This window comes from Mixophyes fleayi, chromosome 2 (assembly GCF_038048845.1).
Source record: "Mixophyes fleayi isolate aMixFle1 chromosome 2, aMixFle1.hap1, whole genome shotgun sequence".
Classification (NCBI taxonomy): domain Eukaryota; kingdom Metazoa; phylum Chordata; class Amphibia; order Anura; family Limnodynastidae; genus Mixophyes; species Mixophyes fleayi.
Genome location: NC_134403.1, coordinates 42217905 through 42234679, shown reverse-complemented (window position 1 = coordinate 42234679; position 16775 = coordinate 42217905). Strand labels below are relative to the sequence as shown.

Below are 16775 nucleotides of genomic sequence, written 5' to 3'. Positions count from 1 at the left end.
TTTAACAAAAGGTAAATATTTATTCTGTACATATTAGAGCTATAAACTGTTGTGATTAAGTTAAACATCCTAAATATATTTCCATCTAACAATGTAAATGATTTATATACCCAGTTACATAAGACAATGTTTTTGAACATCACATTGTATCTAAGATTGTGCTGCACAATTACTGATCCTAGCATAGAAATACTGGGGCTAGTCTACACCACTTTATATAAACCTACAAATTGATTCACTTAAATGAGTCTTCCAGATTACGTCCTAGACAAGGTAAATATCTCTTCTCCACAATGCAGGGTCTCAGCAATCAGGGCCTACAACATAATGACAAATAACACGTATGTAAATGTACAAGACAATGGAATGTAGCAGTATTTTAGGAACACTACACATACATATAAACACATATATAGAAATTCAGAACAGTGACATCAGTGTCTCTACTTCTATACAGAGAGGTGTTTTATGCAGTGAGCAGGAATCAATTCACATTCATGAATACTCCTAGCAGCACATGAAGATAAACACACACACACACACACTGCATTTATCATGCCTTTAGCAAAACTACATTCAAATGAAGGCTCGAAAAGAGCACCACAACTGGGTGCTTTTGCTGCACTGACCAGGACTCAGTTTATTTAACGGATTGGAGTTCTACAAGTACCACTGCTCAACTTGGGCTATAAACTTTGTTGCATAAAGATGTAAAATTCAGTCTTGCAGCTTGTTAACTAATACAACAGATCTTAGCCATGTCCACAGCTCTCTGGAAAACAACTGTATAACCATCACTGGTATATTTTCCAAGGGCGGACAAACAAACATGGCGCTGTTAACGTGGACCTTAAGAACCCTCAAGCGGTGCTTGCATTTAGAACTACATGAAATGAGAATGGATGACAGCTTCTATAAACATGGCCACGTCACAATCACTGATGCCCAAGCACCATGTAGCAACAAGCCAGTTGTTTGCTCTAATCATCAAAACACTTTCCAACTTTCCACACAATGCACATAGCAGGTTATCCTATAAACCACTGGGATATAATTATAACGGACTTAGCACAATCTCACCTGTTCTCTTTATTCTCCATGTTTATTTTCCCAATAGAGATGCTTTGTGGATTGTTCCATGATGACTTTGCCTTATCCGCACAATATTTAGACAACATCTAATACCAGACAGAGATGAAGATGTGTTTAGGTGCATGCACATAAGGGAGAACACAGTGTTAAGATGCATCCTGGAAGCATTGACAGCTTCGGTAAATTGTTATAGTACTATCTGGTTCATGACGTGGGAATTATACAATAGACAGAATAAAAGAAACCTGTGAAATATCCTCCGTCATGCAGGATGTCATCTCTGGGCGGGTGGGTGTCCACAGCAAGTTCTCATACTCAGACACCTTGGGAGGAGAGGCCATCTTCATATTGTACTGCAAAGACACCGTAATTAATGTATCCTTCTACCTTCCACCATCAGTGGTAAGAGGTACTCGTTGCTTATGCACAACGGAGCAGTCGTTTTAAGTGGAGGGCTCAAATTTGGATTTAGATGGAAAAAAAAAAAATCTTACAAATTTATTTACTTTACAGTCAGCAAAAGATAACGGTAGGTGTTTGAAGACAACAGTCTTTTTAAAAAAGGACAAGGAGCTGTATACTCTGGTGTATGAAAGGGGAGCACGTATTAAATGATTTCAGTTTGATTTGTTCATGAGTAAATAAAGGTTTGATCTGTAAGTCAGATGTGTATCAAGAAATTGCTATAATGTATTTAGAGAACATATGTTTATTGTTCAGTAATTACGACAGGTTTCATTTAATCTTGAATTAATAGTAAGCGATACCTTGAACACGTCCTCGGTTAAATTGGTGGTCATTTCCGGACGTGGTGGAGTCCCGATGCAGAAGTCCCTCATCTTGGGGGGAGAGGTTGTTTTGGTTGGGTTTCCATAATATTCATCAGAATGTACAGCCGGTGCGGCTGCCTCATCTAAGTGCAGATTGTAGGTGAGCTTTGGTCTGGGAATTGGTTCTGTGATGTCCAGTGATCTTGCCTGGTGAAAGAAAGAAGCCAACACATGCCTCTATAGTATACATAATTACACTATACTTATATGAACATATAACAATGTATTTGAGGATATGCGTAAAACAGAAAGCAGGACCTTGCTCAACACGTGACTTGGTAAATGACAAGATATACATTCATATAAATGTGAGCACTTTTTACTGGATAGAAATAAACATTTTTTTGTGATATCTTATAAAGGATAATCCCATCTTTAAGTAATACCTGTAATAAAGCTAATATTTGAACAAGAAATGGGACATTTTTGTTTTATTATTATGACCCCAGAATCAGTTTTCTGACTTTGTAGCTCTACACAGCGCAGTTCTATTGGGGGAAGGGAGCCTGTAGTGAAATATGCATATTTGAAACGAATATATTCAGTGGAAGCCACGTGTATGAAAAGTAGATCTATCCTATGAGGACTTTATATATTAAAGGATAATAAACAGAAAATAAAAGTGGAGGTAAAGACAGCTTTTCTCATTGCCTACTACAGAGATAGCAGATGCCCAAGACATCCCTGCACCACATTACAAGTGGGGTTGAGTGGGATTCTTATATGTATATTCCCCTAGTGTACTTGGTTCAGCATTCTGGCCAAATCCATACACTTTTTAAAGGATTCATCCTAACCATTTTCCAACACTGAACTAAACAAACAACACATTCTCATAGGTGTGCTATGCTGTCCATACATGAATGTGTCACTTGAACATACATTATAAGAGGTTTTTGTTATAGACTTGGAAGAAACCAGATCTCAGGACTGGAATTCAGCAAATCCTGGAAGAGCGGATACCATTCATCTAAGTGGCATGATACGGATAGTCACTTACCAGAGTATCACTCTGCAGCCACTTGGTCTCAAAGCTTGGCACAGGTGGAGTGTCCCTGCGCTCGGCCACCTCTTTACTCTCCGAGGGTTCCTCTGCCTCGCAGCCAATGTATTTCTTATGAACCTTAAGTCCAGGTGTGCAGAATGTTGGTGGGTGAGGAGAATCCACAGTCTCTTTATCTACACAAAGAACATTCCCATTATGCACCAACACACAAGTCAAGAAATTATTGAATTGTCTGCCTTTAAAATAACCCAGTAGTAGGATCAAAAACTCCAGCCACTTGCCCAATGCAACAGATTTTGTTGGCGTAAAGAGAAAGATGTCTGAAAACCTGACGTCTTATTGCAGCACTCATCGCAGGAGGTTTCACAGCGACTACATTTCATCACCATTTATTTATATAGCGCCACTGATTCCGCAGCGCTGTACAGAGAACTCACTCACATCAGTCTCTGCCCCATTGGAGCCTACAGTCTAAATTACCTAACATACACAGACAGAGGGAGAGAGACACAGGTCAATTTTGATAGTAGCCAATTAACCTACCAGTATGTTTTTGGAGTGTGGGAGGAAACCTGAGCACCCGGAGGAAGACCACACAAACACAGGGAGAACAAACAAACTCCACACAGATAAGGGAATTGAACTCATGACCCCAGTGCTATAAGGCTGAGGTGCTAACCACTGAGCCACCGTGCTGCCCCATTACTTGGAAAGAGGGCCCCCAAAACAAGCACAACTCTCAATATAACCCTATCCATGCATCCTGGTATTGTTGGAAACACACTGCATGTGAATGCTTTGCACAGAAACTTACCACTTCTCAATGACAGGTATGCAGGTAGGGTAAAGTGGCTTTTCACGTCCCTTAAGGTGCACGTTAACGTGGCAGCATTATCCGACACACTGAAAGATCAGATATCAACAAAAGAGTAAGACAAGAAAATGTTTTTCTACACAAACCTAGTATATCCTAAATTAGACCCCAGCAGGGAGCTTGGCTTCCAGGTCCATTCTTTTTATTTTAAAACAACTTTATACCCATGCACTATATTCAGATGCAGATTATAGGCCTGGATTGTTACTTAGACCATGGAAGTTCCTACGCAGCCCGAGGAAACCAGCTTCACACTAGAGGATAATCAAGGATGTTTATAACCTCTCTTTCTATTCACAAATCCCCCAAGGCTATGTTCAAAGTTATTATCTTTAAATTAACACAAATCAGTCGTATACATGTAGCAAATATTCAGCTTATACAAGATAATTAACTAGTATGATGAAGCGTAGTACAGAATTACAAATAAAATAGACAGACAGGGGCTAAAGAGAGAAGAGCGAAGGATGGAAGAGAAGTGGTAATCTAATAATGGAGAGTCACTTCCATATTTCTGTGTGTTCATCCCCGGTAGGGGACAGAAGACAGGAAACTGCACCTAGGGAAGCTAATGGATTCCCCAAGCCCTGCAAGTGGATGCTGTCCTTACCAATAATCCAGTTGACCCTGTTCTTCAGTGAACTTGGGTCTGATACATAGTGGCTCTGTTACAATTAGCTACTAGAAGAGTGTTGGCTAACCAGTGACACTCCAGGTGTTGTGAAACTACAAGTCCCAGTATACCCTTCCAGCAATAAGCTGCTATATATTGGCAAAGCCTGCTGGGACTTGCAGTTCCACAACAACTGGAGTGTCACAGGTTAGCCAACATTGTGCTAGAACGACCCAGCAGCCATGAGAATGTGGTCATCTAGTCTCCTGTCTGAGGACACGGTAATGGAACCCATCTCCTCTCACTGCATAAACTGCCTGGTTCATCTAGAGAACTTTCTCCTTCCATGATGAAGCAGAATGAGGTCACTGATCACAACGTAACCTGTTTGCAGCAGTAATCCACAATGTATTCTTTTTACCAGAGAATACTTTTTGCCCATCTGCTTCAGTACTGAATGCAGATATGTCTGGTATACTGTGAAGGACACCACGCTCTCTATTAAATTACTTCCTCCCATCATATCACTTATAAAGCCTGGCCCAGTTTCCAGGGCATGTAGCAATGCAGTCAGCATTATGGTACAATCATCCCCTTCCTCAATGTCTTTTTCCAGTATCTCAATTTAGTTTTCTATGTACATAAAATACTTTTCCACCCCGGGAGAAGTGTTTGTACTTTTTAAAGCTTTGTATAAGAAACCTCAGATTCAGTTTAATATGAGATTCAGAGGTTTCCATATTAGACATGGTAGAGGCATCTGGTTGGATGATTCATGTGGGGCCACCCTTACCCCTCCCTCTACACTCCGCTCATATTATTGGGGCAGAATGCAGGTCTCCAGCATTGGAAAGAGATCTGGAAACCAAGACCGACGGGAAATGTATTACAAAGGCCCTTCCACTGGCCGTCATATGCACAAGACATTTGTACACAACAATCTGCCTCATGTATATAGGATGGGATCACAGCTTACTTCTTTTATATATATATAATGGTATATCTTCTATCTACCTCCTAAGTTATGGATTTCATTTGTGTTGTAGGATGTGCCTGCGGAACTCCTCAGCGTCATACAATATCCTTATATTTTACAGTAAGGGCTACACTATTTCCATTACATTCACCAGTCCATTTAATCACAGTCACTCCACTTACTCTGCTGCACCTTCTAGGTAGTCTGTATCATGGTCACCATCCTTCAGACCGGACTCTTCTTTCTTATGAACCTTTAGACCTGGGGTGCAGAACACTGGTGGCGATGGGGAGTCCACACTGGAGAAATCTATCACAGTAATACATGGCTTTATGGAGAGCGCTATATGTGGGAGTGACATTCAAAAACTAAATATGATTTAACAATTTGGATGAATTTCATTTAATGCAGGATATCTCAGGCTATTTGAGCGATCTATACACAAGATGAGCAAGAAAACACACATTTCAATAAATTAGATAAATAAAATGGGTTCAGCATGACAGACAGAAGGCAATGCTCCCATACCGCTTAAACCCCTCCTGCAGCCGGGAGATCAATTCGCCTGTAGCAATGAGGAGCAAAAAAGGCACAAACATTTTCTTGTATTGGACGGAACCGTCAACATTATGCATGAACGGATCAAGAAGAGAACAGATGAAAGACATCACAGGACACCATCTCTAGGTCCCTCTATTGGCCTTAGAAACTGAAAATATAAATTTCCCCTTCGCCCTATGGGGAAGTCCCATAGTAGCCATAATAGGTGGTAAAGAATTTTCTCTATAACCACTGGGTGCAACACCTTCCTGCTGAACCTCACACGAGAATGTGCATGTAGTAACATCTGTAAAAGGTGTGCAAGGAGGACCACTTATCCTGTCCTCCACACTGTCTATCTAAACCCCTATGTGTTGAGGCCCAGGAGAGGCCTCCAGGCTGAGTAAAGTGAGCTATGATCCCGAGGCGAGGTGCCTTGCCAGCTCCCTTGTACACTATCAAAACTTTTCTCGAATACCTACTACAAGATGGACAACAAGGAGGCTGCCTTGCCTTTGCCTGGACTCCTGAACAGCAACCAACAAGAGTGACCTGGAGCGGTGGACGGGGCTGATAATTTGCAAATATATTCAAAGCACACACCATGTCCAAGGACTGGCGAGAGAAGGTGCTTTCTCTGCGAAGGGATTGAGACATAAGGAGAAGAGAAAGATCAGATTAATATAGACGTCCAAGACTACCTTTTGAAGGATGTAAGAAATAGTCCTCAGAAGCACCTAATCCTTGTGCAAAATGATGAAGGAAGAAACAGAGGAAAATGCAATCAATTCCAATACCTGCAGCAGAAGTGGAATGAAGGGCCACCTCAAAGGAGAAAGCTTTCATGCATACAACAATAGCTCAAAGGGGTACACTTGGGAGAGAAAGGCTCTTAATGTTTGGGTGATGAGTGGGACCACGGGAATGGCGAACCAGTAGAAAAGGAAGTCTCTATGGACGTCCAAAACATGGTTAAGAGATCCGTATACCAACTCCACTCTGGCCAATCTCAGGGTAACAAAATCAACAGAATGATATCCATCATCAAAATACCAGGAAGGAGAACAAACATGTCCATATGTTTTACTCACTGTGGATGTCTGGCTCTCAAGTCCCATTTTGAGATGTAATTATACAGATATGTTAAATATTCTCCACCCAATGGAGGATATGCGCTCCTTCTGCAATGGTCAGGGTGATGTGTGCACTGCCTTGATGTGTTCGCTAACATGGTGACATTGTCTGACTAGACATGGACTGTCTGCCCATCAGGAAAGGAGACATCACTGAGGGAAAAAGCTAAATGTCAGAATATTGAAAAGCCTTAAATGACCTAAAGGCCTGTATGTCTTGAGAACAAGAAACAGATACGAGTAGAGGCCAGCACAACGCTGATGTGGAACTGGAGCTTTGCTGATTTGGGAAACTGGGAATTGTAGCAGGGATTTAATGCAAAGGTGGAGAGTGCAAAGATGCTCAGAATCTCTTAGCATTCTAGAAATAAAGAAACAAAATGAGATTATTTGGAAAGGGCTGCCCGGACTCTGCTATCAGCTTTCACAACATTCCCAAGTCATGCAACCAGCCTCTCACTGCCACCGACCTGTACAATATGATCAAAGAAATCACCTATAAATAAGACAAAAGTACCTATTGTCCTACACTTCTCGGTGAGGGCAAAAAAATAAACAAACATCCGAGCTGGAGGAGAAGATCAAGGATAGGAGGGGGCTTGTTTATCCCCAGTGCAAGTCTGTCTCCCTTGAATGAAGGAGAAAGATGTTCCTAAGATCACAGTCCTTGAAATGTGCACAAATTGCCTGAAGACTTATGTGATAATGTGACCTGTTCCCTGTACAATACTGTATACATCACTGTACAAGGACACCAGCAGCAAGACAGGAAAACCCTGCGTAACAGCACACACACAGTATCCTCTCTCTTAGTTAGGGGGCATACAATTATAGTTAGTTCTGTTATGGGAACTGATGAATATACATTTTTAAGTTTTAATAGATGCTTTTTCATGGATGAAATGTATAGTTTAGGTCCTATTGGCCCTTTAAATGGTCATACTATCTAGATCTGACTGCAATTTTGAAACAATATTTGTAATTTATGGGCGTTTCTGTAAATAATTTACAAAACTCTGTAGGTTATCCTACTCTTTTAGAGGCAGTCATAAAAGGTTACATAAAACTCAGGGTCTTCATTTTTGAAACGGTCACAGACAAAGAATCACAAGAGTGTAAACAAACTGTTATAATCTCATTTGACCAGAAATCCTGTTAAACTCTTAGAACTGTTTCTGCTTTGTTCTTTTCATGGCGAGAATGACCCCTATGGCTCAACACTGGGAAATTTCAGACAAAACCAAAAAAGTAGCTGTCAGACAATCGAGGTAGAAATTATGAATAGTGGAGGACTATACAGAACGGAGGTTATACGATGTTGGTTTACACATAATGCAGTATTTTAAATTAGAATAAACACATTGGGAAACCTTTACACAAACAGGTTATATGGGTTACAGTACAGTGTTTCAATCACTGTCTTTGTATACGGCAGTTTAGAAAAAGAAAAGAAAAATGTCCTATGGCTATAGTTTACAACACTTTTTCCCCTGTGCGCCAGTTCTATATTTTTTTTGCACACAGAAAAATATTCACAACTTGAGCGCTATGTATCTTTCTTTCATCATATTAGTGTATTTAAACTCTTGCAGTTCATTTTTACATTTAAAAACAAACAATTAGACGCTATGGGTTGGGACCCTGATGCAGCTATACGGGGCAACCACAACCTTCATGAGGTAGTAAGAATCGGAGCAAATATAAATTATGGCATCGTTTTTATTGGCTGGCTTTATTTTAAAATCTATCTGAAGTTGTTTTAGCAATTAAAACTAAAGTTTGAGGTCCCAAACCAATTGTTTTATAGTTATTTACAGCTCAGACATGCAGTACAGACTTAGTTTCGCAATAATGCTCCCCTCTTTCATTACGCTTCTACTAAAGCTATTCTCTGTGTGATGGGTCCCCGTAAAATGCTATTATGCTATTACATTGTTTTATTACATGGTCCATATACGTATATTATTTTGGTGTTGATAGAATGTACTTTTTGGTTAATTGGTGCAAACTGTTAAATTTGTTTCGTTTAACTGAACAATTGCACAGTATTAATGCTGCTTATTTCTTGCTATTTCCCGATTACTTGACCTGTACTGTGTTATTCTGTTTTAGACGTTGTCATATTATAACTTGGTTTATAGGTTTGTTTTATATGGGGGGGGGGTTACTGTTATTATACAACAAAATTCAATAAAAAGATATTTTAAAAAACAAACAAAGCAACAAACAAATCACAGTCGGTGCATGCTGTAACCTACCATTTCTGTAAGTCAGGTGTGCAGGGGTAGCTAGCATGTTTTTCACATTTCTTGAGGATTCCTTCGATTTTTCAGCACCGCTGTGTAATTAGAATAAGCAAAAAACAAAAACCATTTTAACTGCATCAATTCCACACGGATTTATAAATAAATGGAGAATCTAGAGTTTAATACTAATAAAACCTTAGGGCTCATGGGGAAAAAAATAAATAAAAATCATGTGTTGCCTTAGTTGTACACACATGGGATGACCACAAAGATAGTAATGACTGTTCTCTATGGCAAATGTGTCGCTGTACACAACAGGTATAGAACACGCTATATTCTAGGCATGTCCTGTTCTTATTGAACAGAAAAAATACATCACATGCAGTGGGCGCAGCCATCTAACACGATTGTTCTACTCCGTGTGAGGACTTAGTAGAGAGAACATAAAACAAGGATTTTACTTGGGGTAAATACCTTTTTTGCCAACTGTCACTTTAAATAAACAGAATGCGTTCTGCATCCGTTTCTTCCCTCTCAATTGTCTACTTCACAGGGGAAACAGGTAAATATGTTAATCAAGAATGTCAGGGTGAATAATAACTACATTGTAAAAGATTTCTCAGTCTTAAAGAAGTACTCTAATGCGTCTGTTAAAAAGGACATAAGATTTTCGGCTGCAGCAGAGACAAAAGTGAACACAAGCACCCAGCCCAAATTGCAAACTCCGCTATGGGGCAGAATCTTTCTATACAGCAACATCCTGTTATTGTGACTACTACTGCGGAGGTCACGCGCCAGGAGAACAGGCACAGTAATATGAACTGAATGAGCTTACAGTGGTAGGGTCGCAATTTGTGCAGAGTTGCCATGCCTGCATTTGCACGGCAACTGAAGGGGAGGAGCCAGGAGGGTCGGAGTTCCCTTCACCTACACACAGTGGGAGCAGCCATTTTGAGGACTGATCAGTGTTAAATCCCATTTTAAAAGTTAAAAAAATACACATTCTCGATAAAAATAATAAAAAAAAATAGGTGGGTGCTTCACTGGGGGATTTTATTTTTCATAAAACACATATGCCAGTAGCTGTATTATTTAGACAAACAAAACACAATGTGGAATTCAATGAGCAGTAAGCAAGTTTCTGTCCATTCATACTGCAGTAATTTTCAAGTTTGCAAAATAAAATCAGTAAAAACCAATGGCCAGAAGAATCTTCTTGTGCTCTCCAAATTCACATCTTTCATATGTACTAAGAAAACAGCTCCCGTCTTCTGTCACATAAATAGGACACAAGACCTTTGCAGGAAACTATGATTATTTATTTGGAGCCACAAATTCCATAGTGCTGGACGATCATACAAATACAGATAGGACATGACTAAATAACTGTGGGAACTCGCACAGAATGTAGCCAGACATGACAGGACGTACGAGGGAGAGGGACAGAAGACAGACATGGGACAGTAAGTAGAGAGGACATTGCCTACGAGAGCTTATATATTACAAGCAGGCCTGGCCAACCTATGGCTCTCCAGGTGTTGTGAAACTACAAGTTCCAGCATCCCTTGCCATAATCATGCTGGCTATCTAGTGGCACAGTATGCTGGTGCTTGTAGTTTCACAAACACCTGGAGAGCCACAGGTTGGCTACATTAGGATCACTTCGGGTGAGAAACCTATTAACACCGACCTGGTCTTCTTCTTGTTGATGAGGGCTATTGTGTAGTCATCATTCAGATTGGTGCTATAGTCGCTGATCCCAAAATGCTGTATTTGGGAGAAGTCATCTTCCATAGTCAGGGCACACTTTGGGGTCTTTGCAATCTGTACAGAGCGGATGTCTTTATAGGAGGGCTTGGGCTTTTCTTCTGGTCCATCTCTAGCATGTAGCTTATTACTCTGTGGATCCCAGGCTGCAGGTAGCTGGTAGTGTGACAGACCGAAATCTGAGAGCTGGGGGGCCCGCAGAAGATCCCATGCTGCCTGCTTCTCAAGGGCTGTCAGAGACGGTGCTTGTGGATCAGAGCCGGCACAGTTCTCATCTACACTCTCCGAGTGAACAGTTTCTTTTGAGATCTCGTTTTCTGTAAAATAAAGTTAAGATGAACCAAACTAATAGAACAACATTCACCATTATAATTTATATCACGTGATTCACATTTACCCTGATCTCCAAGTATGTAAACATGGAGATAATGATAGCCACACATGGCAGTCCAGTCATATGGCCAGACCTGTCCGAGTGATCTAACGTGCCTAATTTGTTAGCGGGCCAAGTTGCACAGGGCTGATTGTTTGGCAATCATGCTGAACAACTGGAACACATAGGATCAATGCAATGTAGTTGGCCTATGATCACTGCAGTCATTAACCCATTGGATTATTCCAAAACTCCCCACAAGTTGTGGTGAAGTCCTATATTTTAGATGGATGTGATTGGCTTTAACACCTGTGCTTCTCATTAGGAAAAATAATCAGTAATTCATTACCTGATGTTTCACTGTCGAGTCGTTTATATCCGTAATTCTGAAAAGTAGCTTTGATCTGTTGGATGTCTGCAGTGTTTCTCTTTTGCAGCACTTTGCAAACCTTTATGAAAGAGATCAGTTCTTGGCCTTTCCAGAGATTCTTGTCAATCGTGCCTTGAATCTCATTCTGTTAAAAATTGACATTTTGCACAAGATTATATAATAGATATTAAAACACAAACATGTAACACGGCCCCTGAAGTGGAAGCTGGTGTTTGAGACATAGGCAGTATTGCTGTCACATGATTTACACAGGTTCTGCGATTGGTTGATTTGGAGCAGAAGAGCTGATTACCTCAAATCCATATCTCATCTGGCCCAAAACGATCCATCCACGGAACCTGGGAAAATCATTATGTAGGGCAGAGAAATATCCCAATTCAGGATTAGAGGATAATTCCATCTTTAATATAAGTAATAAGGCACATTTATTTGGCAAATATTAGCGTTCGTTTTTATTACTGTAACCTTGAAATGCATTTTGTAGGAGCTTCTGTGAACAGTAACAGGTTTCCTGGCTTTATATTTCTAGACATAAAGTTCTATTGGGAGGGGGGGGGGGGGGCAGCCTGTGGCGATATCATAACACCATGCGCAATGATTGTGGCAGCACACTACAACTCACATTGTTTATTGGAAACACTTATCCAATTGCAGCACGGAGCACTAGCTGTCTTTACTTTCTGATATCATAACAAAGACAGCAGATGAATATATACACATACAAAAAGACAGCACCAGTTTTACTGGGCTCCCAACAAATAAATAAAATTGCTACATGCAGATGGTGGTAGAATATACACTATTGTGAGCAAACATTAAGACATTCTCATGAGGCTTTACAAAACATAGGATACCCTGTAAAGTTGTTGAAGAGGAAACGTATACAAATCTATAAAAGCTCATCTTTATATATCATAATTAAAAGAGATGGAAATAGTAATTTAAATGCATCATGATAAAGCCCATGCGAGATGTTAAAAATATATTTGAAAAGAAAGAACAAACATTTATTGTGCAATACAGATTAAAAACAATAAGACTCCTTCTCCCAAAATTAATATAGACAAACTCATCAAATATTACATGAATTTCTATCTGTTGTAATTCTTGAGAGTAAATTGAGATCAATTATATTTCTCAAAAGAAGTTAATTCCCTTATATCCCACTCAGACAATATGTGTGGTATAAGTTTTAATTTCATCAAATGCCCCTATAAGCTCTACATCTGCTATGTGACGGTATTATAGCATCACTACAACCTGTGGGCGCAGTCAGATAGGGGTCATCATCTGATATAACAAAGTGTGTAGCACGTCAACCCTATAAGGTAAAATGACATTTACAAACGTCACATCTGGCAATGCCATATTGCAGATTAACTTTTATAAACATCAAGTATATGGGGGTGGAGGGAGATCTCCCTCTTGCACTGGTGCCCGTCTCTCAACGGCAGCTGTTCGATGCAGCAATGGGTTCAGGAAGTGTCTTCTTTGGTTCCTGGCTTGTGATTTACAAGACATAATGCAATTTATACAATGTGACAACTCTGTATTTCCTCCAAGTTTGTGCAATGCAATAGCGCCAGAGTGCTTCCACATTGGGGAGAATAAGAAATTCCAAGGCAGAGCAAAGCCATGGAAATGTGTCATATAGGTATGAAGGGATTAATGAAAACGGAGGTATGACCGTCGGCAGAATGGTGGCCAAGTGGTTAGCACTTCTGCCTTACAGCACTGGGGTCATGAGTTCAATTCCTGACCATGTCCTTATCTGTGTGGAGTTTGTATGTTCTCCCCGTGTTTGCGTGGGTTTCCTCCGGGTGCTCCGGTTTCCTCCCACACTCCAAAAGCATACTGGTAGGCTAATTCGCTGCTAACAAATTGATCCTAGTGTGTGTGTGTCTGTGTGTGTTAGGGAATTTAGACTGTAAGCCCCAATGGGGAAGGGACTGATGTGAGAGAGTTCTCTGTACAGCGCTGCGGAATTAGTGGCGCTATATAAATAAATGGTGAGGATGATGATAGTTCACAGATATAAACTGCACACAGACTGGATCATTATGCAGCTTAATGGAAAATGTGTGCGAAGGTGAGAGCCATCAGGCATTTTGGTCATTGTGTAGCCAGCATTAATGGAGCGATTGTAAAAATATACACCACACTCCTCTGACAGACAGCATTCCATTGCAGACTCCAAGAAGAAGCTCATCCTAGGTCACCTTCGGTAGGAACCCCCCTTCCAAAGTCTCTTTGGGAATACTCCCTGGTACACTAGGAATGGTCTATTCTCCAGCTGGAATAGTCTGAAGGTTTTCCAATAGCAGCGTTATGGAAACCAGTGTCGGTGTTTCAGCTGCAGCTGGTTGGATGGCTGCCATTGGCTGGAGTTATTCTTTAAATTACAATATGTACCTGTATCTTCTTTACTAATTATCAGGGTAATATTGGTGGTGCAGATTTACTAATTGTATATTATAGAACAGAGGAAAATATCACCCTTTAAATCAGACAATTTATATTCAGGGCATATTTCATGCAGCTTTTGAACACAGTGTAAAGAAGAGGTGCCCAGTCTGAGGCTACCAACAGGTCATGTCTTCAGGATGTCTGTCTATAGAAACAGGTGGGAAATTCTATTTTTTTTCGTGCTGTATGTTCTGGAGTCTGTCAACAATTGATATCACGAATTGGGGATCTTAACATAGACGAGCATGATTTACTCCTATATCTGGTACGTACATTTATAACTACACTTACTTCACCAGATTGAACTTTTAATACTGCACATCAGACGCTGTATCCATTCTTCTTCTTTGTAGATCCTTTCCAGACTTACCCATCGGTTTGTTGGAGGCTGCTATTTGTACATGAGGGAGTGCATCAAGCTGGACTATTACTTGGACTTGTGCATTTATAATATATTGGGTTGAGCACCATATTATATCTTGTTTCCTTTTGTGATTACTGACCCAGAAAAATAGATTAACTTGTATGTGCACAATTAAATAAATCCTAAAAACATGGACTGTTGAGGATGGAGTTTGAGCACATCTAGTGTAAAGTATTACCTCCAATGCAAAATAATAGTTTAAAAAAAGAGACTCATTGTTTAGACTAAAAATGTAAGAAAAGTTGGCCAAATAAATAACCTCAAGACCGTTGGCGAATGGTTTGTCATCGGGTTTCATCTATTCATACTTTATATTTTTCCGAAGAAGGGTGAGATATGCTCTTGTAATACCCGATCTGCAACTAGAAAATCAGCTCAGATTTCTATTATGGGCTTAATGAAATTTATTGATCATGTCACCTCACCTTCAAACTCGTCATCTCTGAACGTAGATCATGCAGCACTCTCATTGGAGATTCATCTTCATATTCTGAAGAAAGAATGTGAGAAATGTGGTAACATGTAAGAGATACATTACAAGTATCCTTGGGTAAACTATAGGTGACAACACATACACAATCTAACCCCAAAAAAAAAATCTTTCAGAGATCGGTTTGTCAAATTTAACAATTTTGATTGTCTAGTAATTGAAAGCAATTGTATCTTTCTGTGTGAACAGATTTATTGGTCATCTTGAATCTCATGCTCAAAATCTGATGTATGTCTATTAGAATTCAGTACAGGTCCAAAACATTATCGATAGAATAAAATAGTTTACATTAAATGCTAAAAAGATTTCCAAGCTAAACACTCTTTTTACAATAAGCATCACAAGGAGAATAGACTTCTGGGTAATTACAGGCCATCAGGGAACAGAGAAAAAGCTATGGGTTGTATTACTTATTACAAGTGACAGGGTGATTGTATTATCTCTACCTTCAATCAATGTCTGCTAAATACTATCTACTGCACCGCAATCTATTATTAGCTCTTAGTTCAAACTTACCATCATCTTCTTGATTGAACACTTGCTCAATATGAGCAGTTTCCTTCTCCAAAGTAACTGCCAAAGACCTCAGTTTAGTAAAGAAGTTTCCAGTCACAGACATGGTTGCAATGATCTGCAGAGGACACAAGTTATTTTAATTGTTTAATTGGAATACTATCACATCCTAACATTCTTCTACAGCCTAAGTGTACAGTTATCAAGGAAACTTTTGGGAATGACAGCACATAAGACACAAGGATACTGTCTTGATTTGCTAAATTTTGTAGACTTTTCAACAGCTCTTCTCTTACCAATCTACATTATATTATCAAACACAATGCATTTCATTCTAAGCGACTAAGAATTAGACTTAGGGGCCTATTTATTAAACCTTCAATTGGTGTCTATTCCCTGAAAACTGCAAATAGACGCCAATTTGATGTATTTGCCTCATCTATCAACAGTGCATCACAACAGATATCATAGATATCTGCTGCTTTGCACTTTTTTTCGTAATACATAGCAGTCCCCATAGATGTCTATGGGGACTGCTATGTACCGCAATTTAACAATTAATTTAAATGGTTTTACACATACGGTAATGTACGCCAGCACAGACTGACGTACATTACCGTTTCTGCTATTTTTCAGCTCTGAAGAGCAGAGCTTTACAGCGCATGTGTGGAGGGACCACATGATCCCTCCCTGTCACAATCCGCTCTCTGCAACAGTGAAGTGCAGGGAAGTTTTCAGAGGGAGCATGCACACAAGGCTTCTATGGATCACACAGCAGTTTCGGGAACGAAGAGGCAGTGAAAAAGAAAGTTTTTAACTTTATAGGAACAGCATTTTTTCGTGACTGCTGCTCCTGTGGAGATTTTTTTTAATAAATATGAGAAATAGTTCAATCCTTATCAATGCGATAAGGATTGAAAACTAATTTTCATTTTATGCAGCAGATGATAAATGTGCCCCTACATCCTCAGAATTGAAAACTGTGGATAGAGAGATAAAAGTGATTTCTTATATGCCCAGCAAAACAGCTTATTTAACAGT

The 16775-nt window shown here is 39.8% G+C and overlaps 1 protein-coding gene across 1 annotated transcript in view; it reads right to left on the bottom strand.

The window, feature by feature from the left end:
• LOC142140883 (SKA complex subunit 3-like) overlaps window positions 1–16775 on the bottom strand; it is a 167812-nt gene continuing 151037 nt past the window's right edge. Inside the window, exons 8-19 of the mRNA XM_075198855.1 lie at window positions 15738–15852; window positions 15157–15221; window positions 11800–11965; window positions 11001–11394; window positions 9323–9402; window positions 5574–5700; window positions 3743–3831; window positions 2923–3101; window positions 1860–2069; window positions 1338–1445; window positions 1081–1178; window positions 1–317 (exon numbers count right to left, since the gene is read on the bottom strand). Coding sequence (XP_075054956.1) covers window positions 311–317; window positions 1081–1178; window positions 1338–1445; window positions 1860–2069; window positions 2923–3101; window positions 3743–3831; window positions 5574–5700; window positions 9323–9402; window positions 11001–11394; window positions 11800–11965; window positions 15157–15221; window positions 15738–15852 — 1638 coding nt within the window. The 3' untranslated portion in view covers window positions 1–310. The remainder of the gene's footprint in view (window positions 318–1080; window positions 1179–1337; window positions 1446–1859; window positions 2070–2922; window positions 3102–3742; window positions 3832–5573; window positions 5701–9322; window positions 9403–11000; window positions 11395–11799; window positions 11966–15156; window positions 15222–15737; window positions 15853–16775) is intronic.